This window comes from Callorhinus ursinus, unplaced genomic scaffold, assembly GCF_003265705.2.
Source record: "Callorhinus ursinus isolate GAN/ISIS: 27379988/994484 unplaced genomic scaffold, GSC_fseal_2.0 scaffold103, whole genome shotgun sequence".
In the NCBI taxonomy this organism is placed as follows: domain Eukaryota; kingdom Metazoa; phylum Chordata; class Mammalia; order Carnivora; family Otariidae; genus Callorhinus; species Callorhinus ursinus.
This window is the reverse complement of record NW_027397165.1, coordinates 519,707-542,112: the sequence shown is the minus strand read 5'-3', so window position 1 is coordinate 542,112 and position 22,406 is coordinate 519,707. Positions and strand designations below refer to the sequence as shown.

Here is a 22,406-nt window from a genome sequence, read left to right as displayed (position 1 = left end):
GGATCAAGCCCCGCATCAGGCTCCCTGCTCAGTGGGGAGCCTGCTTCTCCCTCCCCTGCTCCCTCTGCTTGTGCTCTCACTCTCTCTCTCTCTGTCAAATAAATAAAATCTTTAAAAAAAATAAAACTGGCATCCGTGTAAGAAGATAACCTAGGAAAGGATCCTAGTGTACATGTGCGTAAGAACTTAACATGATAATTATAGGAATTATTGGTAGGGAAGGACAATATTAATCGAGAAACTGTCAGGAAAATTGTTTTGACTTTTGAGGGGTGGGGACTATTATATTGAAGAAATTCTAGATAAATTAAAAGTCAAATATTTTTAAAAGAAATAAATTCTTGGTGAAATATAAATGAATATTTACCTGGTGTTAGATGGGGATGGCCCTTCCAAGCATTAAAACAAAGGGAAAAAAAAATAACAGAAGCGTAAAGTAATATATCCAAAGTAAAAAGGCACATGACAAGCCGAGGGAAATATTTGTAACCTAATACACAGTTGACCCTTGAACAATATGGGTTTGAACTGCACAGTTCTACTTATATATGGATATTTTTCAATAAATATAGTATTGTAAATGTATATTTCTTTTCTAAAAATCATAACTTTTTTCTAGTTTATTATAAGAATACAGTATATAATATACATACCATAAAAATATGTGTTGAGTGTTTATGTTACCCGTTAAGGCTTCCAGTCAACAGTAGGCTATTAATAGTTAAGGTTTTAGGGAGTCAAAAATTCTACTTAGGTTTTCTACTGCATGGAGGATAGTCAGCACCCCAACCCCCATGTCGTTCAGCAGTGAACTGTAGTAGCTACATCACTAGGAGAGATGAATATCCCAATGACAAAATGGACATAGTCATTTCAGAAAAGAACAAATTCATTAAACTTCCAGAATAACCTTATACATAATCAGAGAAATGCAAATTAAATTTTTTCTTCTTTTACCTAGTGGATTGGTACAGATTTGTTCTTGGGATCACACCTATACACACATTCCTGGCTCACAACATTTGATAGCTCCTAGCTAATTACTTAGGATAAAGTCCTGGAATTGGAATTTTTAGATCATTGCCTATACATTTTTTTTCTTAAAGATTTTATTTATTTTTTACTTGCGAGAGAGAGAGAGGGAGAGAGAGAGCACAGAGGGAGCGGGAGAAGCAGACTCCCTGCTGAGCAGAGAGTCCAACGTGGGGCTTGATCCCAGGACCCTGAGATCATGCCCTGAGTCGAAGGCAGACACTTAACCAACTGACTGAGCCACCCAGGTGCCCTCCCTATAAATTTTTAAGGCTTGAAGATGCTTAGTTTCCTTGAGCAGCATACCTAATTTTCTGTACTGTGGTTAATACTAGGTATTATTTTTAAGGACATTTAAAAATTTTTTTTACCTTTTGACCCCCTTTACCCATTTTTCCCACCTGTCCGCCTATGGCAATCACCAGTTTATTCTCTGTATCTATGAGCTTGGGTCTTTTAAATTTGCTTTTTGTTTTTTGAATCTGTGTATAAGTTGAGATTATATGGTATTTGTCTTTCTCTAACTTCCTTCACTTAGCATAATGCCCTCAAGGTCCATCCATAATTGTTGTCATAAATGGCAAGATTTCATTCTTTTTTATAGATGAATAGTATTTCACTGTATATGTACACCCCATCTTTATCCATTCATCTGTCCATGGACTCTTAGGTTGTTTCCATATCTTGGCTGTTGTAAATAATGTTACAGTGAACACGGGGGTGCATATATCCTTTCAAATTACTGTTTTATTTTCTTGGGTTAAATACCCAGAAGTGGAATTGCTGGATCATATGGTAGTTCTATTTTTAATTTTTTTAAGGGATCTCCACAGTTTTCCATAGTAGTGGCTACACAAGAAATGCATTTATTGATCACTTTGTATATCAACAGCTGTGCAAAGGATTTTCCCCTAGATTTGATATCTTTATTGGAGCAAGTCAGTGTGAACCTTGGCGATTAGTATGCATCCATTGAACTGGCAAGTGCTTTCTTTTGCATTACCTGGAGAAGGAAAATAACAATCAGTTTGCATTTATGTAGCAGGAACAAGATGGTAAAGATAGACTTTTGTCCCTGGTGCATTCTGCAAACCACAAGGTCCGTAGGGACCTTGAGACTGCTGATAAAACAGAACATCATGCTGGTATATTAAATTGATGCCATTATGCTGACTGTATCTTGTGAGCAGAAAATATGTATGCCAGAGACTGACTGCCCTTTGAAGCTTCAGGGTCTTCCACATCAGACAAGTTTCTAGGAGTCCAGAGGTCTGGGAAATATCAAGATTTCCCTTCTAAAGTGAGAGATGAATTGCTGTGCCTTGTACCATATACCATGAAGACAGAGGAACAACATAGGAGGTGCCTCTTTGGATTTTGGAACCAGCATACATCAAATTTGGGCTTGTTGTTTCGATTCATTTACTGGATAACCTCTAAAGTAATAGTGAGGTCTGGATCTAGAAAAGTCTGAGAAGGGTTCAGGTTATGATATAAGCTGCCCTACTATGTGGACATTTTGACCTAGTAGAATGAGACGTCTGATTTAGGTGTCAGCCAAAGATGCCTCTGGCAAGCTGTGATAGAAGTGCAGCTGAGATTCCTAGAATTTTGGCAAGGCTGTTGTCTGCCAGCAACTATTCTAACATTCAGAAAAGCAGCTTCTGGCTTGCAACTGAAACTTGATACAGACTGAATGCCTGATTGAGATGTCAAGTGATTATAGGATTCAAATGTTCATCATGAATTGGGTGTAATCTAACCCACAGAATCAAAAAATTGGATCTGTGTAACTGCATTTCATTAGACATTGAAGTGGTATATTTGATACTAAGCCTGAATAGGTCCAGAAAGCACAAGTGAATTACATGAGCAGGTGGTTTAGACTCCCATGTTATGTTTCTCTTGCTTCATCACCTCTCCCTCAATGTATATGACTTCAGGGAGAGAAGAAAAAAGTGCAGGCCTGTTAATGGAAGGATTTTATGCCAAGGATTTTACATGCATTACCACAGAAATTTCAGGTAGCTCTTAATAATGCTTCCTCAGAGGGAGAAAGGTTTGGGACTTAGCTTAAAGAAGACCTTTAAACAACCCTGTTTTTCCATGTTGTGTTTTGCGTACTGAAAACACCTCTAGTTTAAATCTCACAACAATGTTGCTGGATAAATAGGTGGCGTTAGTTCATTTTGCAGAAGAGGATACTAAGATTCAAAGAGGTAGCTTACCAACTATCTAATTCCAAAGCCCATACTCTTTGTAGTAGTATGCCGTCTCTCTATTTTAAGCCCCTGTTATGTGAAATAAGTGCTTTAGTATGTGGCAAACATTTGAACCTCACATTATCAAGGTAGTTATTAGGTCTCTTTTCCTGGTAAGAAAACTGGCTGAGAGATTGGACTAGCTCATGATCAAACAGCTTATTAAACATCAAGCTAAGAACTGAACCCAGTTTTGTTTGGTTGCAAATCTAGGCCCGTTTCCAGGATACCATATTGCTTTACAGAGAAAAAAAGCCAGTGTAATCATTTCCAGCTGCCATCCATTAATAGAAGACTTCTGTGTCCCAGTCCCTAGCCGCCTTCCTTCTCCACTTTCAGAAACTTTACTATAAGCTCTCAGTCCATGCCTTGTTACCTGAAAAACAGGCCTTTTCATCAGTAAAAGAGAGCAGGAATATATGGCAGTGGGAATCCTGTAAGAATGAAGTCCCAGTATTAGAAAGTTCAGAAGGTCTTTGCCCTCCTACAGTTAGAGGGTTTAATGTTGCAGAGAAATACAGCCAGTGCTAATCTTCACCTTTAACTGTGAGTTCACTAGGGTTTTTCAGTGTTCCTCTGATTCAACATTTCTTACCAGGCATTCCAGTTAACTTTCATGCTGTGGTACAGAGTCTTTGATTTTGTTTTTATTGGTGTCTATCTCGTTTCCTTTATTTCTGTTGTCGGTACCCTTCCAAGTAGATTGTCTACAAGTTTATCCAAGTTAAAAATGCACAGATGGATTGTTTTATTATAATATTTCCCTTTAATCCCAAGTGATTGGCAAATTTCCCATTTTCTAATATAGTATATTCTTTCAGAAGTTAAATTGCTGAGTGTGTTAGCCTAAAGATTCCTTTTCCCATTCTTTGTTTTTGTGTACCCCTCATCCTCCAAAACACTCTTTGAATACCTGTTTTTCTCAGCCTGCAGACTGCAGAGCCTTAATAGACAAACTCAAAGTTTGTAATGATGAGCAACTCCTCTTGGAACTGCAGCAGATCAAAACATGGAACATTGGGAAGGTATGTGAACCCATGCTCCCAACAGACAGGGCTCCCTGGACTAGTACATCATTTTGTGTTCTCTGATACGGAAAGAGAAACCACAATGAGGTAGCATCATTCATCAGTTACTTAATAAGTATCTAGTGTATGTCTGATACAGCTCTAGACCAGTAACTTTTAGCTTGTGAACACCAAGGAAATATTGAAAAATGTGAAAGAACATTTTGCTAGCTGAGGATGAAGAATGTTTACACAGGTGATGATAAAGAATTTCAACCACAGAATTCCTTTAGTTTGACAATATGAGTTTGAGATAGTTAAAAGAATCTTCTTTAGATAACTCTAAAAAAATCTTTAGATAACACTTCTGATAAAATGGGTTCTGGCAGGGAGAGTCATTGTATTTGTAGACCTCAGAATGTAGCCAGAATTCTCTCTCTGAAGCCTAGTTAAGGTGTCTACTGGTGTTAGCACATGTATACTTGATGCACTGATGTAATAATGAACTCAGGTTTATATGCCTCAGAGTATGATATTTCTCATATAGGTTTCTGTACTGGTGGGGGGTTTTAAAGAGAAGCAAAGGTGGGAAGTGAACTTGTCTAGGTGTCACGCTCAGCAATCACTTGTAGCAAGGCACCCACATGGTACTTAGTACCTTATTCTCTGATGTTCCTCTTTCTCTTCCCTTCTCTAGTGTGAGTTATACCACTGGGTGGATCTGTTGGACCGCTTTGATGGAATCCTGGCAGATGCTGGACAAACAGTGGAGAATATGTCGTGGATGCTCGTATGTGATAGGCCAGAAAGAGAACAACTGAAAATGCTTCTCTTGGCTGTGTTGAACTTCACAGCCTTGCTCATTGAGTACAGCTTTTCCCGGCATCTGTACAGTTCCATAGAGGTAGGAGAGGTTCAAGCCTATGTGATCTCAAGTATTATTTTTCATGTCCAGAGATAAAGAAATTGCTATTTCTTTCTGATAATTGCTTCTTTCCTTTTCATTATGGAGGTGTGGGGTTTTCGGTGTCAAAGACAATGATGATGTTTTTTGGATATAGATACCCTTCACAGGTTGCTGGGAAGGTTCTTTATTGTCACCTTCACTCTGCCTTTCCAGATTCAAGAAATTAATGAGAATGTAATACATGTATTGAAGTATTCTTGGGAATTTGCAAAAATTGATCTTTGTTCCAGGTTATTAGAGCAGCCCCGGATCACTTAAACTGTTAGAAATAGTTTGATTTCCTTGATACATTACTCATTGCCTAAGTGACCTGTTGTGTTTATTTTCCCAAGTCTTTGGTAAAGAAATAGGATCAGAATTTAAAGGAAATGGCTTGGGAAAAGTGGAATAACTGAACTAAAGTATCGCACCCACGGTTTTAAGTGAGGAACGGATAAGCAGTCTGTTAAAGATAAAATAGATTAGTTGCAAAAGGAAATCCATAGCCTTCAGGATTATCAGCAACCAGAAATACCTAGGTTTCTTGCCAACTAAATGACATAATGATTTTAACACTGACCAAATGCTTCAATATATGATGAACTTTGATTTTATTAAAAAATCTAGTCACTTTTGGATTACTGTTACATACACTATACTGTAACAGTCATAAATGCCACCAGCTGTTGCTATCTTTAGCTTCTCTATGGAGGACCCTGCATTTTAATTAGTTCCAATTTTATATTTGTCAAAGGATAAAGAAGGAGCATAAAATTATCTTTCTTTCACAATACTTTTAGTCTAGTTGGAGACTTAATGTTCTTAAGTTCCACTTTGTATCAAAAATCACGTTTGTCTCTTTTGTAATCTGTTTTTTCCCATGGGGACACCTGTGCAATTTTGAGCTGCTGCTCACTTTTTTCTTTTCTTTTCTTTTCTTTCTTTTTTAAACTTGGACTTTCTGGCTTGCTACCAGATTATAAGCTGCTTGGGGACAAGGTTGCATGTTGTAGGTGCTGAAATATTCATAAATAGCTTTTTGTATTGTTAAACTCCTTGATAGCTTTGTGTATATGAACAAATCTATTACTACATAGGCATTTTAAGTTTTCAAGGCCTAGTGTGCCCAATACCATAATCTTGCCCTTTTTGTTCCCTGTAGCATTTGACAACTTTATTGGCTTCCTCTGATATGCAAGTGGTGCTGGCAGTCCTAAATCTTCTGTATGTATTTAGCAAAAGATCAAACTATATCACACGCCTTGGATCTGACAAGAGAACCCCACTGCTAACCCGGCTACAACACTTGGCAGAGGTGAGTCATGGTTAAAGAGTGGAAGAGCACAAAAATTGGACCATATAGTTCCTTTTCACAGGTGTTTTTTACATTGTCAAAATGGATTACTATCCATAAGTTTACTGGCCTAATTGAATAGAACTGTGGGGGCCCCTTAACTAAGTTTACCCCAAAACCTAAGAAGTATTCTCAATTGTTACAAAGATTTTGAGGGATTTCATGAATCTCTACTCACAAAGCAGAATCACTCTTTGTTCAAAAATGGCAACAACTTTTCTAGAAAGAAAGTTCATAATCAGATTCTACTTTGGAAGGAAGTAGGGTGCAATCTGGATTTGAGTCTTGTCCCTGCTTATTAGCTCTGATACCAGTTTTCTCTGGGAATTTAGTATATCTACCTTAAGAGTAGTTTCAGAATAAAATAAAATGTAGGATACTTAGTGCTATGCTCAGTAATTGGTTTGTGATGGTAGTAATTATAATTGAAGGCAAAAAAAATAACCACTCTCATATAAAAGTAACTCAACCAAACTATTGTCCAGTGTTCCTAGAGACAAATTGATCATATGTACTTAGGGTTTGAGAGAGGTAGAAAGCTTTGCTAGAAAGCTTTCTTAGAAGAAAATTGAGGGGTGCCTGGTGGTTCAGTCAGTTAAGCAACTGCCTTCAGCTCAGGTCATGATCCCAGGGTCCTGGGATCGAATCCCACATGCTCCCTGCTCAGCAGGGAGCCTGTTTTTCCCTCTCCCTCTGCCTGCCACTCCCCCTGCTTGTGGCTCTCTCTCTCTGTCAAATAAATAAAATCTTTAAAAAAAAATTGGTAAGGCTGACTTTTTAAAAGCCAATTAATGATTACATCATAAATAATATAACTCAAGTTTCAGGCTATTTTTAGGTACATGATTCCTTAAAAATCCCCCCCCCAAAAAATCTATTTATTTATTTTAGAGAGGGAGAGAGAGCCAGGGGTGGGGGTGGAGGAGCAGAGGCAGAAGAAAGAGAGTTTCAAGCATACTCCACACTGAGTGCGGAGCCCGATGCAGGGCTCAATCTCACGACCCTGAGATCACAACCTGAGCTGAAACGAAGAGTTGGATGCTCAACCGACTGCACCACCTAGGCACCCCTCCTTAAAAATCATTTTTGAATGATATAATATATACCATGTATTGTGAAAATTCTAGGACATACAGAAAAGTATAAAGAGAATATCACCTTTAATTCATCCAGATGGAGCTTCCTTCAAAATTTGAGTATATTTTCTAATTGTATTTGCAAATATGTATATACAGATGTGCGACCTGTTCTGTTAACATAATTTTCTCATGTTATTAAAAAACGTAAGACACTTCAGTGTTGGCTTTCCAAGTAACAGAGGAAAAAGAAGCCATATTTCAATAGATGCTTCAAAAGCATTGGAAAAAATTCAGCACATTAATTAAAACTAATATAAACTCTTAGAAAGCTAGGAAGACAAAATTTAAATTTATAAGTCATCTACCAGAAGTCATAATGGAAAAACTGAAGTATCTCCATTGAATTCAAAAGTCACGCAAAAATGCTATTACTTTTGCCACTTAAATTTATAGTAGAGGTCCTAACAAATACAAGAGAAAAGGAAGAAATGAAGGATACGTATTAAAAGAGAAAACTTGGGGCACCTGTGGCTCAGTCACTTGTCTGCCTTTGGCTAAGGTCATGATTCCAGGGTATTGGGATCCAGCCCCGCATCATGCTCCCTACTCAGCAGGGAGCCTGCTTCTCTCCCTCTGCCTCCCCCTCCCCACTCGTGTGTGTTCTCTCTCTCTCTCAAACAAATAAAGGCTTAAAAAAAAGAAAACTTACTATTATTTGAAGGTGATAGGATTGAGACTTTTGGTTTTCTGGGGAGACAGTATAAAATTATTAGAACTAATAAAAGTATAGTGAGGTAGCCAAGTAAATGATGACTATACAGAAACAAATATTTCGTCTGTACATTAGTAATAACCAATTAGATGATTAGAAAAAAGACCCTATTCACGGTATCGAGTATATTAAAATAAGCCATAATGGGTAAAACCATACGTTAAGAGAAGGTAATGTAGAAGATTATATTGTGACTTACTGGTAGTGAAGGAACTCTTAAAAAACCCAAAGCATAAATCTTATCGTAAAAATTTAAATTTGATCATACAAAATTAAGACTTCCTTTTCAATGAAAAACATCATAACTCACAGCGATATGGGCGCTCACATTGGAATGTAAATCAGCACACTGCTTCCTTGAACAAGAAAAACATCAGTTGGAATAAACAGTGTACTTACTGATATGGCTGACTAACATTCTGGTGCAAACTCATTTTGTCATGGACCAATACCACATTCGAACAATTGGTGGAATATCAGCTGGCCTGTGTACAACAATAAGCAGCACTGCCAAAGATAAAACTTTACAGAGTAGTGATAGATGGATAAATGTTTAGCAATGTTTTAAAACTGTCAGGGGTGGTGTGCCACGGTGGCACAGTCAGTTGAGCATCCGACTCTTGGGTTTGGTTTAGGTTGTGATCTCAGGGTCATGGGATCGAGCCGCATGTTGGGCTCCGCTCTCGGTGTGGAGTCTGCATGAGACTCTCTCTCTCTCTCTCCTTCTGTCCCTTTCTCCCTAAAATAAATAAATCTTTTTAAAAAACTGTCAAGGGACTTTGTCATTGTAGTATATTTAAGGAACACCTCCAAATTAACCAGGATAAACAAAGACTATGGATAGATAATTCACAGACCAGGGAATTCAGCACATTAATAGATGTTGGAACTCATTAGTAATTAGAGAAATACAGCTTATAAAACTACCAGATTAACAAATTAGAAAACTGTGTAATGGTAAGTGTTAAGCAGGCATGTGAGGCTGTAGGAACCCTTGACTGGTTACTTCTGGGTATATATCCCAAAGATGATTTCACATTATTCCATAAGGTAACATCCGGGAAAATACTGCATCATTGTGGCAGTTAGTAGATTGGGTAAGTAAAATGTGCTGCATGCATATTATGGAATATGTAGCACTTAGAAGCAGTGAACCAAATAGTACATGTAGCAACATCAGTAGCTTTTAAAAATAATGCCGGGGGGGGGGGGTGGTTAAAAATGTTTATTGCTCAGTACCATTTCTGAAACTTAAAAATGTACACACAGAACAACATAAAGTTTTGAAAAAAATTATAGATATAAGAAGTGAAAAGTGTTGCCTTTGGCAAGGAGAAAGGAATGTGAATGGGCAATAATTAGATGGTTTACATAAATAAGTAAAAGAAAATAAAGGTAACCAGCAGTATTTAAGATCTGTTAGAACAAAACTAAACCTTTATTTACAGATTTAAAAGATGATCTAAATTTGTGAGTAGAGACAGATGATACCATTTTCTGCATGGGAAGACGCAATATAGTAGAAGCCCTCTTTGATCAAATTAGGGTCAACAGTTGTTAGGTTAATTATTGTTAAAATGTTAAAGCAGATCTTTTTAAAAATGTCATTACTACATACCACTTTTTAAAAAGATTTTATTTTTAGAGAGGAAGAGTGTGAGCCCGGGGGTGGGGGTGTGAAGGGGGCAAAGGGAGAGAGAATCTCGGGCAGACTCCGGACTGAGCGCAGAGCCCATGACCCTGAGATCACGACCTGAGCCAAAATCAAGAGTCTCTGATGCTTAACTGACTAGCCACTTAGGTGCCCCAGTACATACCACTTTTTAAAAACTGAAACACAAATGTCAATTCCTTTTCCTAACTTTCTAATGTAAGGCCACAGACACTACTTGGAGTCAGAAATAGTCTGTTCTCTTACTTACATAAACTACAACTATCATCTCTGATTTCTTTAAAGTAGAGCAACAACGGTATAAAGACTTCAGTTTGTAAAGGAACCTGAATACAGAATTGGAAATTTTTATAATTTACCCCGAATCTCTTTTCCCTAATTTAACACTTTTTATTTTAACATCTTGCCTTTTTAGTCTTTGCCAGATACTCAGATTAGTTTTTATAAAAATAGTTCCCTTTTCAGTTTAAATCATTGTTCTATATAATATTTTAACTTACTTATATACAACTGACATAAATGAGTTTAGAGACAAACACCTGGCTTGGTACACATACAGATAACTGGTGGGAGCAAAAGAGTGATTGCAAGCATGCATTATTCAATATGTTTTAAGTTTTTTTAATTGGCATAGGAACAGACAAATATGTCTGCAGAATGAAATAGTAAGCGTTGTGTTGTTTATAAAGAAAAGTGGGACAATTGACTGTTTGAGGGAAAAATGCGTTGAGATCATTTCTTTACACTAGTCACATGGATCCTACAAACCTATTTAGAAGTAAATATAGGCAGCTCTTTAACATCTTTCATGAGGAAGGATTTCCTAAGTCAGAAAACCTATAAGCCATTTTAAAAATTGACAGATTTTATGTAGTTATAAAGAAAAGGCAGATGACTTCTTAAACTGGGAAAAAGTATTTGCACTGTGTACAACAAAGGAGTAACACGTTATGTAAACAGCTTTTACAAATCCTTAAAAATGTAAATAACATTAGGAAAACATGCAAAAGTATATGGACAGATAATTCATAAAGGAATATGAAATAATTTTTAAACTTGGTCAAGAAAACATGAAAAGATTACACTAGGAATAATGGGGAAATGTACATTATGTGAGATCATTTTTTACCATTAGATTGTCAATACTATCTATAATTGGCTAGGTTATGGGGAAACAGGTACTTATAAACTGTTGGTGTAAAAATGCCCTTCTGCAGGGTTATTTGGCCGCACCTTTAATTTTAAAATGCATACATTTTATTTCATCCAGTAGTTCTAATTTAAGGAAATTATGTTAAAAACATATTCAAGTGTGCACAAAAATTATGCTTAAGTATTCTCACTGCACCATTGTTTGGGAAAAAATTTGGAACATATTTAATAAGGCATAAAAGTGCAGAAAGTTACATACCTTAATTGTAAGCTTAGAGAATTGAATTGGAAATGATGGGTGAGTTTCACTTTTTATATTCTCTACTTTAAATGTTTTAGCTATAATGTATTATATATTTTATAATTAAATGTGAGAATTTGTAATGACTTTGTAGATGTATTTTTAATGACTATAACATTCCATTGTTTGTGCTATAATTGTTACCTGATTTAATACCTACTATATGTAATCCCCTTAATACTCTGAGAATAGGAATTCTTACCCTCATTTTACAGATGAAGAGTATGATATTAAGCAAGGTGAAGTGATTTGCTTAAAATTCCCATAATCAGGCAGTGATTTGGGGTTTGAAACCTGATCTATTTGCTTATACAAGCCATACCCTTTCCAGCCATATTGAATGGTTTTCAGATTTCAGAACAAGGTTTACATTTAGAGATGGAAGAAGAGTGTTCTAGTTAATTTGGTGTTTTGTGTAGAGCCATAACAGCACCTATCAGAATTAATACTTTGTCGGATCATAGCACCCCACTTTGAGGTTATTTGATTATCTGTCAAACTAACACTTCATACTTTATTAAGTTAAATGTTCTGACCATTTAGAAAGTAAAAGTTAAAATGCATTCTATACTTTTACATGGCAAACATGCAAAGTGTGGAATTTTTTTGCTGTAGTTTTTGTGTAGTTTGGGATTATCATGTTCTTTTCTTCCCTTGGATCATTCTATCACCAGGAAGGATTGCTTAAATGATTGCAGTTACAGTAGTTTCCCCCTACCTTATCTGCAGGGGATACATTCCAAGACCCCCAGTGGATGCCTGAAACCATAAATAGTACTGAACCCCATACATACTATGTTCTTTCCTACACAAACCTATGATAAAGTTTAGTTTGTAAATTAGTCACAGTAAGAGATTAACAATAATAACTGATAATAGAACAGTTATAAAAATATACTGTAACAAGAGTTACATGAATATGGTTTCTCTGAAAATAATTTATTGTACTGCATTCACTTTTCATCTTATGATGATAGGATAAAATGCCTATGTGATGAAGTGAGGTGAACGACTAGGCATTGTGATGTAGTCATCATGATACAGCCTTGGTCTGCTGTTGACCATCTGACAATATGTCAGGAGGATCATCTTTCAGACTGCTGTTGACTGTGGGTAACTAAAACCATAGAAAGTGTTTTGGACTCCTTTTACCTTGTATGACACTTGTGCTCCCTTTTTCCTCTGAATTGGGCTAACATAAAGACTGTAGATGGAAGGTTGACTTTTAAGTACCAGACAATTTACAGTCTTGATGGGTGCAATACATTGCAGCTTTTGTGCTTGATGCTTTGTTATTACAAATAAGAGCATCTTAAGGTTTTCAAGGGGTAAGACATATATGCTAGGTATTTAGTAGTAGTAACTACTCAGACTCTCTATTAAAATTTTAAAAACTTAATTTTTCTCAAAAATGTAACTTGACATGGGTTGCTTTCTCCTATATCTTCTTTTGAAATGTGACAGTTCTTATAACAGTGGTCTTCAACAGACATTTTGGTTCATGTCTCTTCATTTTTTAGACTGCTTCCTGAATCTGAATTCTTTTTGTCATCCATGCCCTGTGCAACAGCTACATGTATTCACTTGCATGTGGTTAAGAACTTGGGTTTAGAAGGATCTAATTCTGTCAACAGATCAAATTAATCTCAGTTTATATATCTGTAAATTGGGGATTATGGTATCTACCTCATAGTTTTTAGGTGTAAACTAAATGAGTCATAAAATTCCTAGGTTTAATGCTGATCACGTTGAAAGCACATAATAAATGGAAACTATCATTGAACATGGTTGTCAGCACATAAACTACATGATAAGTCCCTTTTATATTTACTATATATGCATTATTTTGCATAAATACATATTGCCACATGTTTGGGGGTTTTTTGGTGTAGTCTTTTTTTCTCTTGGTCATCTTCCTACAACCTAAAGTGTATCCTTGTGTATGTATTTTTATCTTTATATTATATTGACATGTTTAGGGTATTTTTGTCTTTGAATTACGGAGGCAGGACATTTTTGCATCTCAGTTTTCCTTTTTTTTTTTTTAAGATTTTATTTATTTACTTGAGAGAGAGAGAAAGCGCACATGAGGTGGGGAGGGTCAGAGGGAGAAACAGACTCCTTGCTGAGCAGGGAGCCCGATGTGGGACTCTATCTTGGGACTCCAGGATCATGACCTGAGCCAAAGGCAGTCACTTAACCAGCTGAGCCACCCAGGCACCCATCATCTCAGTTTTCTTATTTAATGGTTTGTTAAAAATTCACTAAATCACTTGTGTAACTATGTCATTCTTTTAATGGCTACATAATATTCCATAGTTTGAATGTTCCATAATTTATTCAACTGTTTCCCTATTAATGCATATTCTTTTTTTTCCTATTATGAACAATGATTGCTACATTAAGCAATCTTATATATATGCCCTTACTTACTGATAATTTTGATTCTGTGTAAGAATCCCAGTAATCTCCATGTTACTTTAATTGGCCCTTACCTGATGGATAGTGAATTTGAGCACCTTTTCATGTTTGGTTATTAGGATTTGCTCTTGTGGATTGTCTGTTCATTTGCCCATTTTTCTCTTGGTTTAGTGTTTTTCTATAAAAGCCCTGTTGGAGATATTAGTCCTTTGTCTCTGTTTAAAGTATTTTCCCCCAAATCTTTGTGATGTTTTTATTGTGTTTATGTACGTATTTTCAGAAATGGTTCAAAAAAAGGTAAATGGCTTCTAGAAAAAATGTTGAACATCATGTTTTGATCTTTATGAAAAATGCCTTTGTATGTGTATCTTTTCTCATGATAGTTTTTTAGTGACTCCCTTAACCCAGTGATGTGGGCCAGTTGTGAATATGAATAGTGGTTAGTTAACTGCAAATGTAGAGAAAGTTCTCCAAGACTTATTGAATTGTTAAAAGCCAGTTTGTTGTTGTTGTTGTTTTATTATTTTTTAACCAACTGAGCCACCCAGGGGCCCTAAATTGAATTTTTAGTTAACATAAAGTGTATTATTAGTTTCAGAGGTAGAATTTAGTGATTCATCAGTTGCATATAACACCCAGTGCTTATTACTTCAAGTGCCCTCCTTAATGCCGATCACCCAATTACCCCATCCCACCACCCACCTCCCCTCCAGCAGCCCTGTTTGTTTACTATAGTTAAGAGTCTCTTATGGTTTGCCTCCCTCTCTGTTTTTATCTTATTTTATTTTTCCTTCCCTTCCCCTACGTTCATCTGTTTTGTTTCTTGAATTCCACATATGAGTGAAATCATATGGTGTTTGTCTTTCTGTGACTGACTTATTTCGCTTAGCATAATACCCTCTAGTTCCATCCACATCTTGCAAATGGCAATATTTCATTCTTTTTAAATGGCTGAGTAATATTCCAGTATGTATATGTACCACAACTTCTTTACCCATTCATCTGTTGATGGACATCTGGACTCTTTCCATAGTTTGGCTATTGTAGACATTGCTGCTATAAACATTGGGGTGCAGATGCCCCTCCAGATCACATTTGTTTCCTTTGGGTAAATACCTAGTAGTGCAATTGCTGGATGGGAGGGTAGCTCTATTTTTAATGTCTCGAGGAACCTCCATACTGTTTTCCAGAGTGGCTACACCAATTTGTATTCCCACCAACAGTGTAAGAGAGTTCCCCTTTTTCCGCATCCTTGCCAACATCTCTTGTTTCCTGAGTTGTTCATTTGAGCCATTCTGACAGGTGTGAGGTGGTATCTCATAGTGGTTTTGATTTGTATTTCCCTGATGCCGAGTGATGTTGAGCATTTCTTCATGTGTCTGTTAGCTATTTTATGTTGTCTTTGGAGAAATGTCTGTTCATGTCTTCTGTCCATTTCTTGATTAGATTTTTTGTTCTTTGGATGTTGAGTCTGATAAGATTTTTTTTAAGATTTTATTTATTTATTTGAGAGAGAGAGCATATGGGGGGGAGGGTCAGAAGGAGAGGCAGACTCCCCGCTGAGCAGGGAGCCTGATACGGGACTCGATCCTGGGACTCCAGGATCATGACCTGAGCCGAAGGCAGTTGTCTAACCAACTGAGCCACCCAGGCACCCTAAGTCTGATAAGTTTTTTTTTAAGATTTTATTTATTTGGGGTGCCTGGGTGGCTCAGTCGGTTAAGCGTCTGCCTTCAGCTCAGGTCATGATCCCAGGGTCGTAGGATCGAGCCCCACATCCAGCTCAGTGGGGAGCCTGCTTCTCCCTCTCCCTCTGTCTGCTGCTCCCCCTGCTTGTGCTCTTTCTCTCTGTCAAATAAATAAAATCTTTAAAAATAAAAAAAAATTTAAGATTTTATTTATTTGAGAGAAAGAGCACAAAGAGGGGAGGGGCAGAGGGAGAGGGTGAAGCAGCTAAGCAGGGAATCTGATGCAGGGCTCAATCCCAAGACCCTGGGATTATGACCTGAGCCTTAGGCAGACGCTTAACCGACTGAGCCGCTCAAGTGCCCTGAGTTTGATAAGTTCTTTATAGATTTTGGATACTATCCCTTTATCAAATATGTCATTGTGAATATCTTCTCCCGTTCCATAGGTTGCCTTTTAGTTTTGTTGATTGTTTCCTTTGCTGTGCAAAGCTTTTTATCCCAGTAGTTCATTTTTGCTTTTGTTTCCCTTGCCTTTGGAGATGTGTCTAACAAGAAGTTGCTGTCGCCGAAGTCAAAGAGGTTGCTGCCTGTATTCTCCTCTAGGATTTTGATGGATTCCTGTCTCATATTTAGGTCTTTCATCCATTTTGAGCCAGTTGGTTTTGTGAAGGTCTAGCACACTGGTTCTCAAACTTGAGCATGTATCAGAGTAATTTTATTATTGGTCTCCCTCCCCTGTTCACACACCTTTATCTCATTCCCCCTCCCGTTTCTGATTCAGTAGGCCTGGGACAAGGCTGGATAATGTGCATTGTTGTTGGTTGTTTGGTTTTTTTTTAAGATTTGATTTATTTATTTGAGAGAGAGAGCGAGTGAACACAAGCAGTGGGCAGGGAGAGGGAGAAGCTGACTCCCTGCTGAGCAGGGAGCCCAACGTGGGCCTCAATCCCAGGACCCCAGGATCAGGACCTGAGCCGAAGGCAAACGTTTAACCAACTGAGCCACCCAGGTGCCCCAATAATGTACATTGTTAACAAATTTCTAGGTGATACTAAGGCTGCTGGTCCAGGGACCACACTTTATAAACCACTGGTCTAGTCTATCCTATTATGTAAAGTTACAAAATCTTACTGAATTCTTACAGTTCCATGTCAAAGAACATCAAGCCTTTTTCCTGATGTCTGAATACTTACTCTTTAGCAAATCCCATCTAGTGAGGTGGGTGGTGTCAAATATTACCTCTGTGGCATGGTTGATAAAATATTTTTTGGGTGTCTGCTTAATTGCTAGAATCATGGTAACACTACAAGGTAGGTGAGGATAGTGAGATTCAGAAGTTATATTATTTTTGGGAAAAGCCTTTGGGCTTTTAGCCTCTGATGAAGTGTAAAATGTATTATTTGCTGTTACTGTCTTAGATGTTAGGGGTTGCTATATAGCATGGTTTTTATTCCAAACCTGGATGTGTCAGTCAGAGATGCAGCTCTTGAATCCACACCCAAACCTTCCAGTTGATACCATTTAAAGAAGTATATGACCAACCCTGTGCTGGATGTAGTATAAAACATGTTCTTCTCTTTATAAAGCTTACATAGTAGTTGAGAAAGCAGATATATGTGCATAATAAAAAGGACAAAGAACTAGTTATTCTGAGTAGTCTTAATAAAAAGCCTAGAATCTCAAACATTCCATAGATTTACCTTGTTGGCTGCAAAAGAACTTTTCTTCATAATAAAAATATGTGCTCAGTATTTTAAAAAATTTAGAAATGTACAGAAGATAATTTATCATGACCATGTGTCTATTCTTAGCATTTTGGTAGATTTTCTTAGTCTTTTATGCATATTTCTTTACATGACTGAACACATGGTCTATATAATTTTATGATTTTAGTGTACTAGCATTAGTGTTTTCCCCAGTTAACTTTGCATAATTTTGTAAGAAATGTTTCTTTGTGTTTAGTGTAATGGTAGTATCATAAATGTCATAGTATCACAGACTTTCACGGATCAGGTTTGGTTTGGCACATGGTTTTTTAAGGATTCCAGCTTAGCACACCTCTCTAGTCATTGGTGCTCTATTTTTATCAGATTACAAAAGATGGAAAGATTTTTCTGGTGACACAGATAATAGAAGTATGCTAAAACAATTAGCTGTGACAACAGAAGAAACAAAAGGAACAGTTGTGAAGGTGTACAGCTTTTCAAGCTTATTCTGCCTTGCAGGTTCAGATCCTTGGTTTGATCCTCAGTCTCATCGTTGGTCTCTTCTATGTGGCATCAAATGTTTGTACCCTTTATCCTCATGGTTATCAGCAAATTCCATGTTTCTTCACCAGAAGTCCTGGGAATAGCCAAGAAAATAGAAAATGTAATGAAGTATTTTTCTTATTGGGTATTAAACTTTTTAAATAAAGCTGTAGGAGTTAAAGTAGTATGGTAGTAACAGTGGAATTTAGTTGAACATTTACACAAACAGATCCAACATGTAGGAGTTGAATTTATAATAAGGACAACATTTCACATTAGCAGAAAAAGGAATTATTCAATAAATAATATAAGAACTGGCTAACTGGGGCAATTAAAGTAGATTCTACCTTATCAGAGTAAAATTAAGATGTATTAAAAAGTTGAGTGTTGAAAGCATGAAGCTAAAAGCATTCAAAGAAAGTATAACTACATGTTCTTACGTTGTTTGGGGTGGGCAGTCATTTGGGGAATGAAACCAAATAAATACCATCAAAGAAGAAATTGATATTAAAATAATGGCTTCATACCTTTTGTGAGTGAATATTTTAAATACTCTGAAGTTATGCCATCATACCATCTCCATTTACAGAACATTTCTCATCGTTTGGGTTATTTTTCAGTATTTTTTCTATTGTAAATAATGCCACAGTGAATATCTTTAATGCATCAATATTTAGTAACATGCTTTTATTAAGTTCTTAATGAATGTTGGACCTTGTAATTTACACATTCTTGTCTCATTTAATCATCAAAAAGATGCTGTAAGCATCATTGTCCCAGTTTTATACCTAAGCTCAATTTTGAGATAAAAGTCAAAAAAAATTGAGTAGCTTGTTCCAGCTGTTGAAGATGAACATAATAGCCAGCTGCCTTAAATCTTTCCCTTTTCACTGGTTCCTCCTATCTATATGTACATTTGAAAAAGAGCAAGAGAAAGCAAGAATATACCTTTTTGGGGGGGGGGGTCAGCTTAGGGAAAGGAATGTCTGTTTTTGTTGATTTTTTTTTTCAAAGAACCAAATTTGGTTTACTTGATTATATCTCTATTTTCTGTTTCATTTATCTCTGCTCTAATTTTTGCCATTTCCTTCTTTCTGTTTGCTTTGGGTCTGGTTTGCTCTTTTTTCCTTAGTTCCTTAAGGTAGAAAGTTAGGTTACTGATTTTAGATCTTTCTTTTTTTAAAGGTAGGTAATTAAGCTGTGAATTTCCCTCTAAGCACTGCTTTCAGCGAATCCTATAAGTTTTAGTATGTCATATTTTTATTTTCATTCATCTTGGGGAATTTTTCTAATTTCTGTTGTGATTTCTTCTTTTACCCATTGGTTGTTAGGAGTGTGTTGTTTAATTTTTACATATTTGTGAATTTTCCAGATTTCCTTCTGTTTTGGATTTCTGATTTCTTTCCATTGTCTTGGAGAAGATAACTTTGTATGATTTTATTCTTTTTAAATTTCTTGAAGTTTGTTTTGTGGCCTAACATATGGTCTATCTGGGAGAATGTTTTATACGTACATTAGAAGAATGTGTATTCTGCTGTTGGGTGGATTGTTATGCATATTTATCTGTTAGGTCTAGTTGATTTAATGTTCTTCTATTTCCTTGTTTATCTTTTGTCTAGTTATAAACATTTGCCCTTTGGATTAGATTAACGCTTGAGTAATGAAGAGTTAGTTTGAATTAATACTTAGTTTTAATAGTACATAAAAACTTTGCTCCTGTATAGCTCTGTTCCCTCCATTTTGTGTTGTTGCCACAAATTACATCTTTATACATTGTGTGCCCATCAGTATAGATGTATAGTTACTGTTTTATATGGTTGTCTTTTAAATAAAACACAGAAAACGAGGGGTTATAAAACTAAAAATATATTAATACTGACTTCTATAATTTACCTGTGTAGCTACATTACTGGTGTTTTTTTATTTCTTCATATGGAGTCAAGTTACTGTCTTGTGCCCTTTCATTTCAACCTGAAGGACTCCAGTTAACATTTTTTGAATCGTGTGTACCAGCAATAAGGTCCCTCAGCTTTTATCTGGGAATTCTTAATTTCGCCTACATTTTTTTTTAAAGATTTTATTTGACAGAGAGAGACACAGAGAGGGGGAACACAAGTAGGGGGAGTGGGAGAGGGAGAAGCAGGCTTCCCGCTGAGCAGGGAGCGTGATGTGGGGCTCGATCCCATGACTCTGGGATCATGACCTGAGCCGAAGGCAGATGCCCCGTCTCCTACATTTTTGAAGGATAATTACGTCAGATCCAGAATTTTTGATTGGCGATTCTTTTCTTCTAGCACTTTGAATATGTCTTCCCACTGTACTCTGACCTCCATGGTTTCTGATGAAAAATCGGCTATTGATCTTATTGTGGATCGCTTGTACATAACAAGTTCTCTTGCTCTTGCTGCTTCAAGATTCCCTTGAAATAGATTTGTAGATCATGTCTTCGGTCAAATTGGAGATGATTTTGGCAATTTCTATAAATAATTTCTCTGTTCCCCTTTCTCCCCTCTTTCTGGGACTCTGATTATGCATATGTTGGTACACTTGATGGAGTGTCCCACATTATCTCTTAGACTTACTTTTAATTTTCCTTCTTTCTACTCTTCAGCTGGGTGATCTCAATTAACCTAGCTTCAGATTTGTTGATTTTTTTCACCTTCCAATATTTACTTGAAAATATACTTGTCTCAGATTTTTACGAAAGTAATACATGTTTAGTGTTGAAAGTAAGAAAGTACCTAAAATTGTAAAGAAGTAAGTCTTCAGTCACCATCATGTACAAAAAATAACTGATAGCATTGTGTTTCATATGCTGCTTTTCCCTCCACATAACCCATGATATCTTCCCGCAGCATTAAATATTTCTTTGGAAAACGTAATTTTTAAAATAGAACTACCATGTGATCCAGTAATCATATAACTGGGTATTTACCCAAAGAATACAAAAACACAAATTCGAGAGGATATATGCACCATGTTAATTGTAGCATTATTTACAGTAGCCAGACTACAGCACCTGTCCATCGATAGATGAATGGATAAAGAATGGAATAATATTCAGCCATAAAAAGAATGAAATCTTGCCATTTGCATCAACATGGATGGACCTAGAGAGTATAATGCTAAGCGAAATAAGTCAGAGAAACAAATACCATATGAATTCACTCGTGTGGAATTTAAGGAACAAATGAACAAAGGGGAAAAGACAAACCAAAAACCAAACAGATGATTGCCTGAGGGGAGGTGGGGGAGGTGGGTGAAATAGGTGAAGGGGATTAAGAGTACACTTCTTGATAAGAGAATAATATATGGAATTGTTGAATCACTGTACTGTACACCTGAAAATAATTTAATACTGTATGTTAACTATACTGGAATTAAAATAAAAATGAATAAATGTGTTGACTTAAAGATTTAAAAAATAATAAAGTTAAATTTGCTTTAATACTTTTTAGGAAAAAAGAAAATTAATTTTTAAAGACTAGACCATAGTCTTGGCTTCTAAACCACCTCCTGGTCCTCCTGAGTTTCCAGAACTGCCCTTCCATGTCTTCTTGGCTACTACCTCCTCCTGTGCTCAGCCTCTTAGTGTTAGAGTGGCTCAGGGCTCCACCCTGGGCTTTCTTATATAATTACTGCCTCAAAAATCTCTACTGGATATCTAATAGTTGTAATGTGTACAATATCAAACTTCTGACCTCTCCTCCCATTTGTTCCCCTAGGCTTAGCCTATTCCATGTACCTGGCTCCTTTCCTTTCCTGGACAGTGCTAGGTACACTCTTCCTGCAGGACCTCTACACAGCTGTGTTCCCAGTTGTCTCTATGGCTTGCGCCCTCATCTTTAAGTCTTAAGTACCACTATCTCTGTAAAGTCTTCCCTAACATCCTGTTTTAATATTAGAACATTGTCTACTCCTTGTCAACCTTTTTGCCTTTATTTTTCTTTATAGCACATGTTACCATCTGATGTTCTATATATTTAATTACATTAGTTGATTGATTCTTCTCCCTGCTTATATCCGCTATTGAAACACTCAAAAAGTGAATATTTTCATTTCTGTTACTGTGCTTTACAGAGCTGTATTTTCTATTTGCTTCCTTTTTTATAATCTCTTTGTTGATATTTGATGAAACCATTCTCATGGTTTCCCTTAGTTCTTTGTGTATGATTTCCTTTAGCCCTTTGAGCATATCTAAAATCAATGATTTAAAAGTCTTTGCCTGTTAAGTCCAATATCTGGATTTAGGGATAGTTTCTATTTTTTTTTCAAGCTTTATTGAGATATAATTGATATATAACGTGTAAATTTAAGGTTTACAAGATGTTGATTTGATATACTTAACATATTACAAAGTGATTACCACACTAGGATTATCACCTCACATAGTTATCATTCCTTTTTTGTGGTGAGAACATTCAATATTTACTCTGAGCAACTGATAAGTATATAATACAATATTGTTAACT

At 36.4% G+C, this 22,406-nt stretch overlaps 1 protein-coding gene across 11 annotated transcripts in view; it reads left to right on the top strand.

The window, feature by feature from the left end:
* Positions 1-22,406, top strand: part of HUWE1 (HECT, UBA and WWE domain containing E3 ubiquitin protein ligase 1) — a 162,842-nt gene that overhangs the window by 32,230 nt on the left and 108,206 nt on the right. For all 11 annotated transcript variants that reach the window (XM_073889205.1, XM_073889212.1, XM_073889213.1 and 8 more), the window contains 3 exons: positions 4,220-4,318; positions 4,998-5,204; positions 6,409-6,561. In XM_073889205.1, coding sequence (XP_073745306.1) covers positions 4,220-4,318; positions 4,998-5,204; positions 6,409-6,561 — 459 coding nt within the window. The remainder of the gene's footprint in view (positions 1-4,219; positions 4,319-4,997; positions 5,205-6,408; positions 6,562-22,406) is intronic.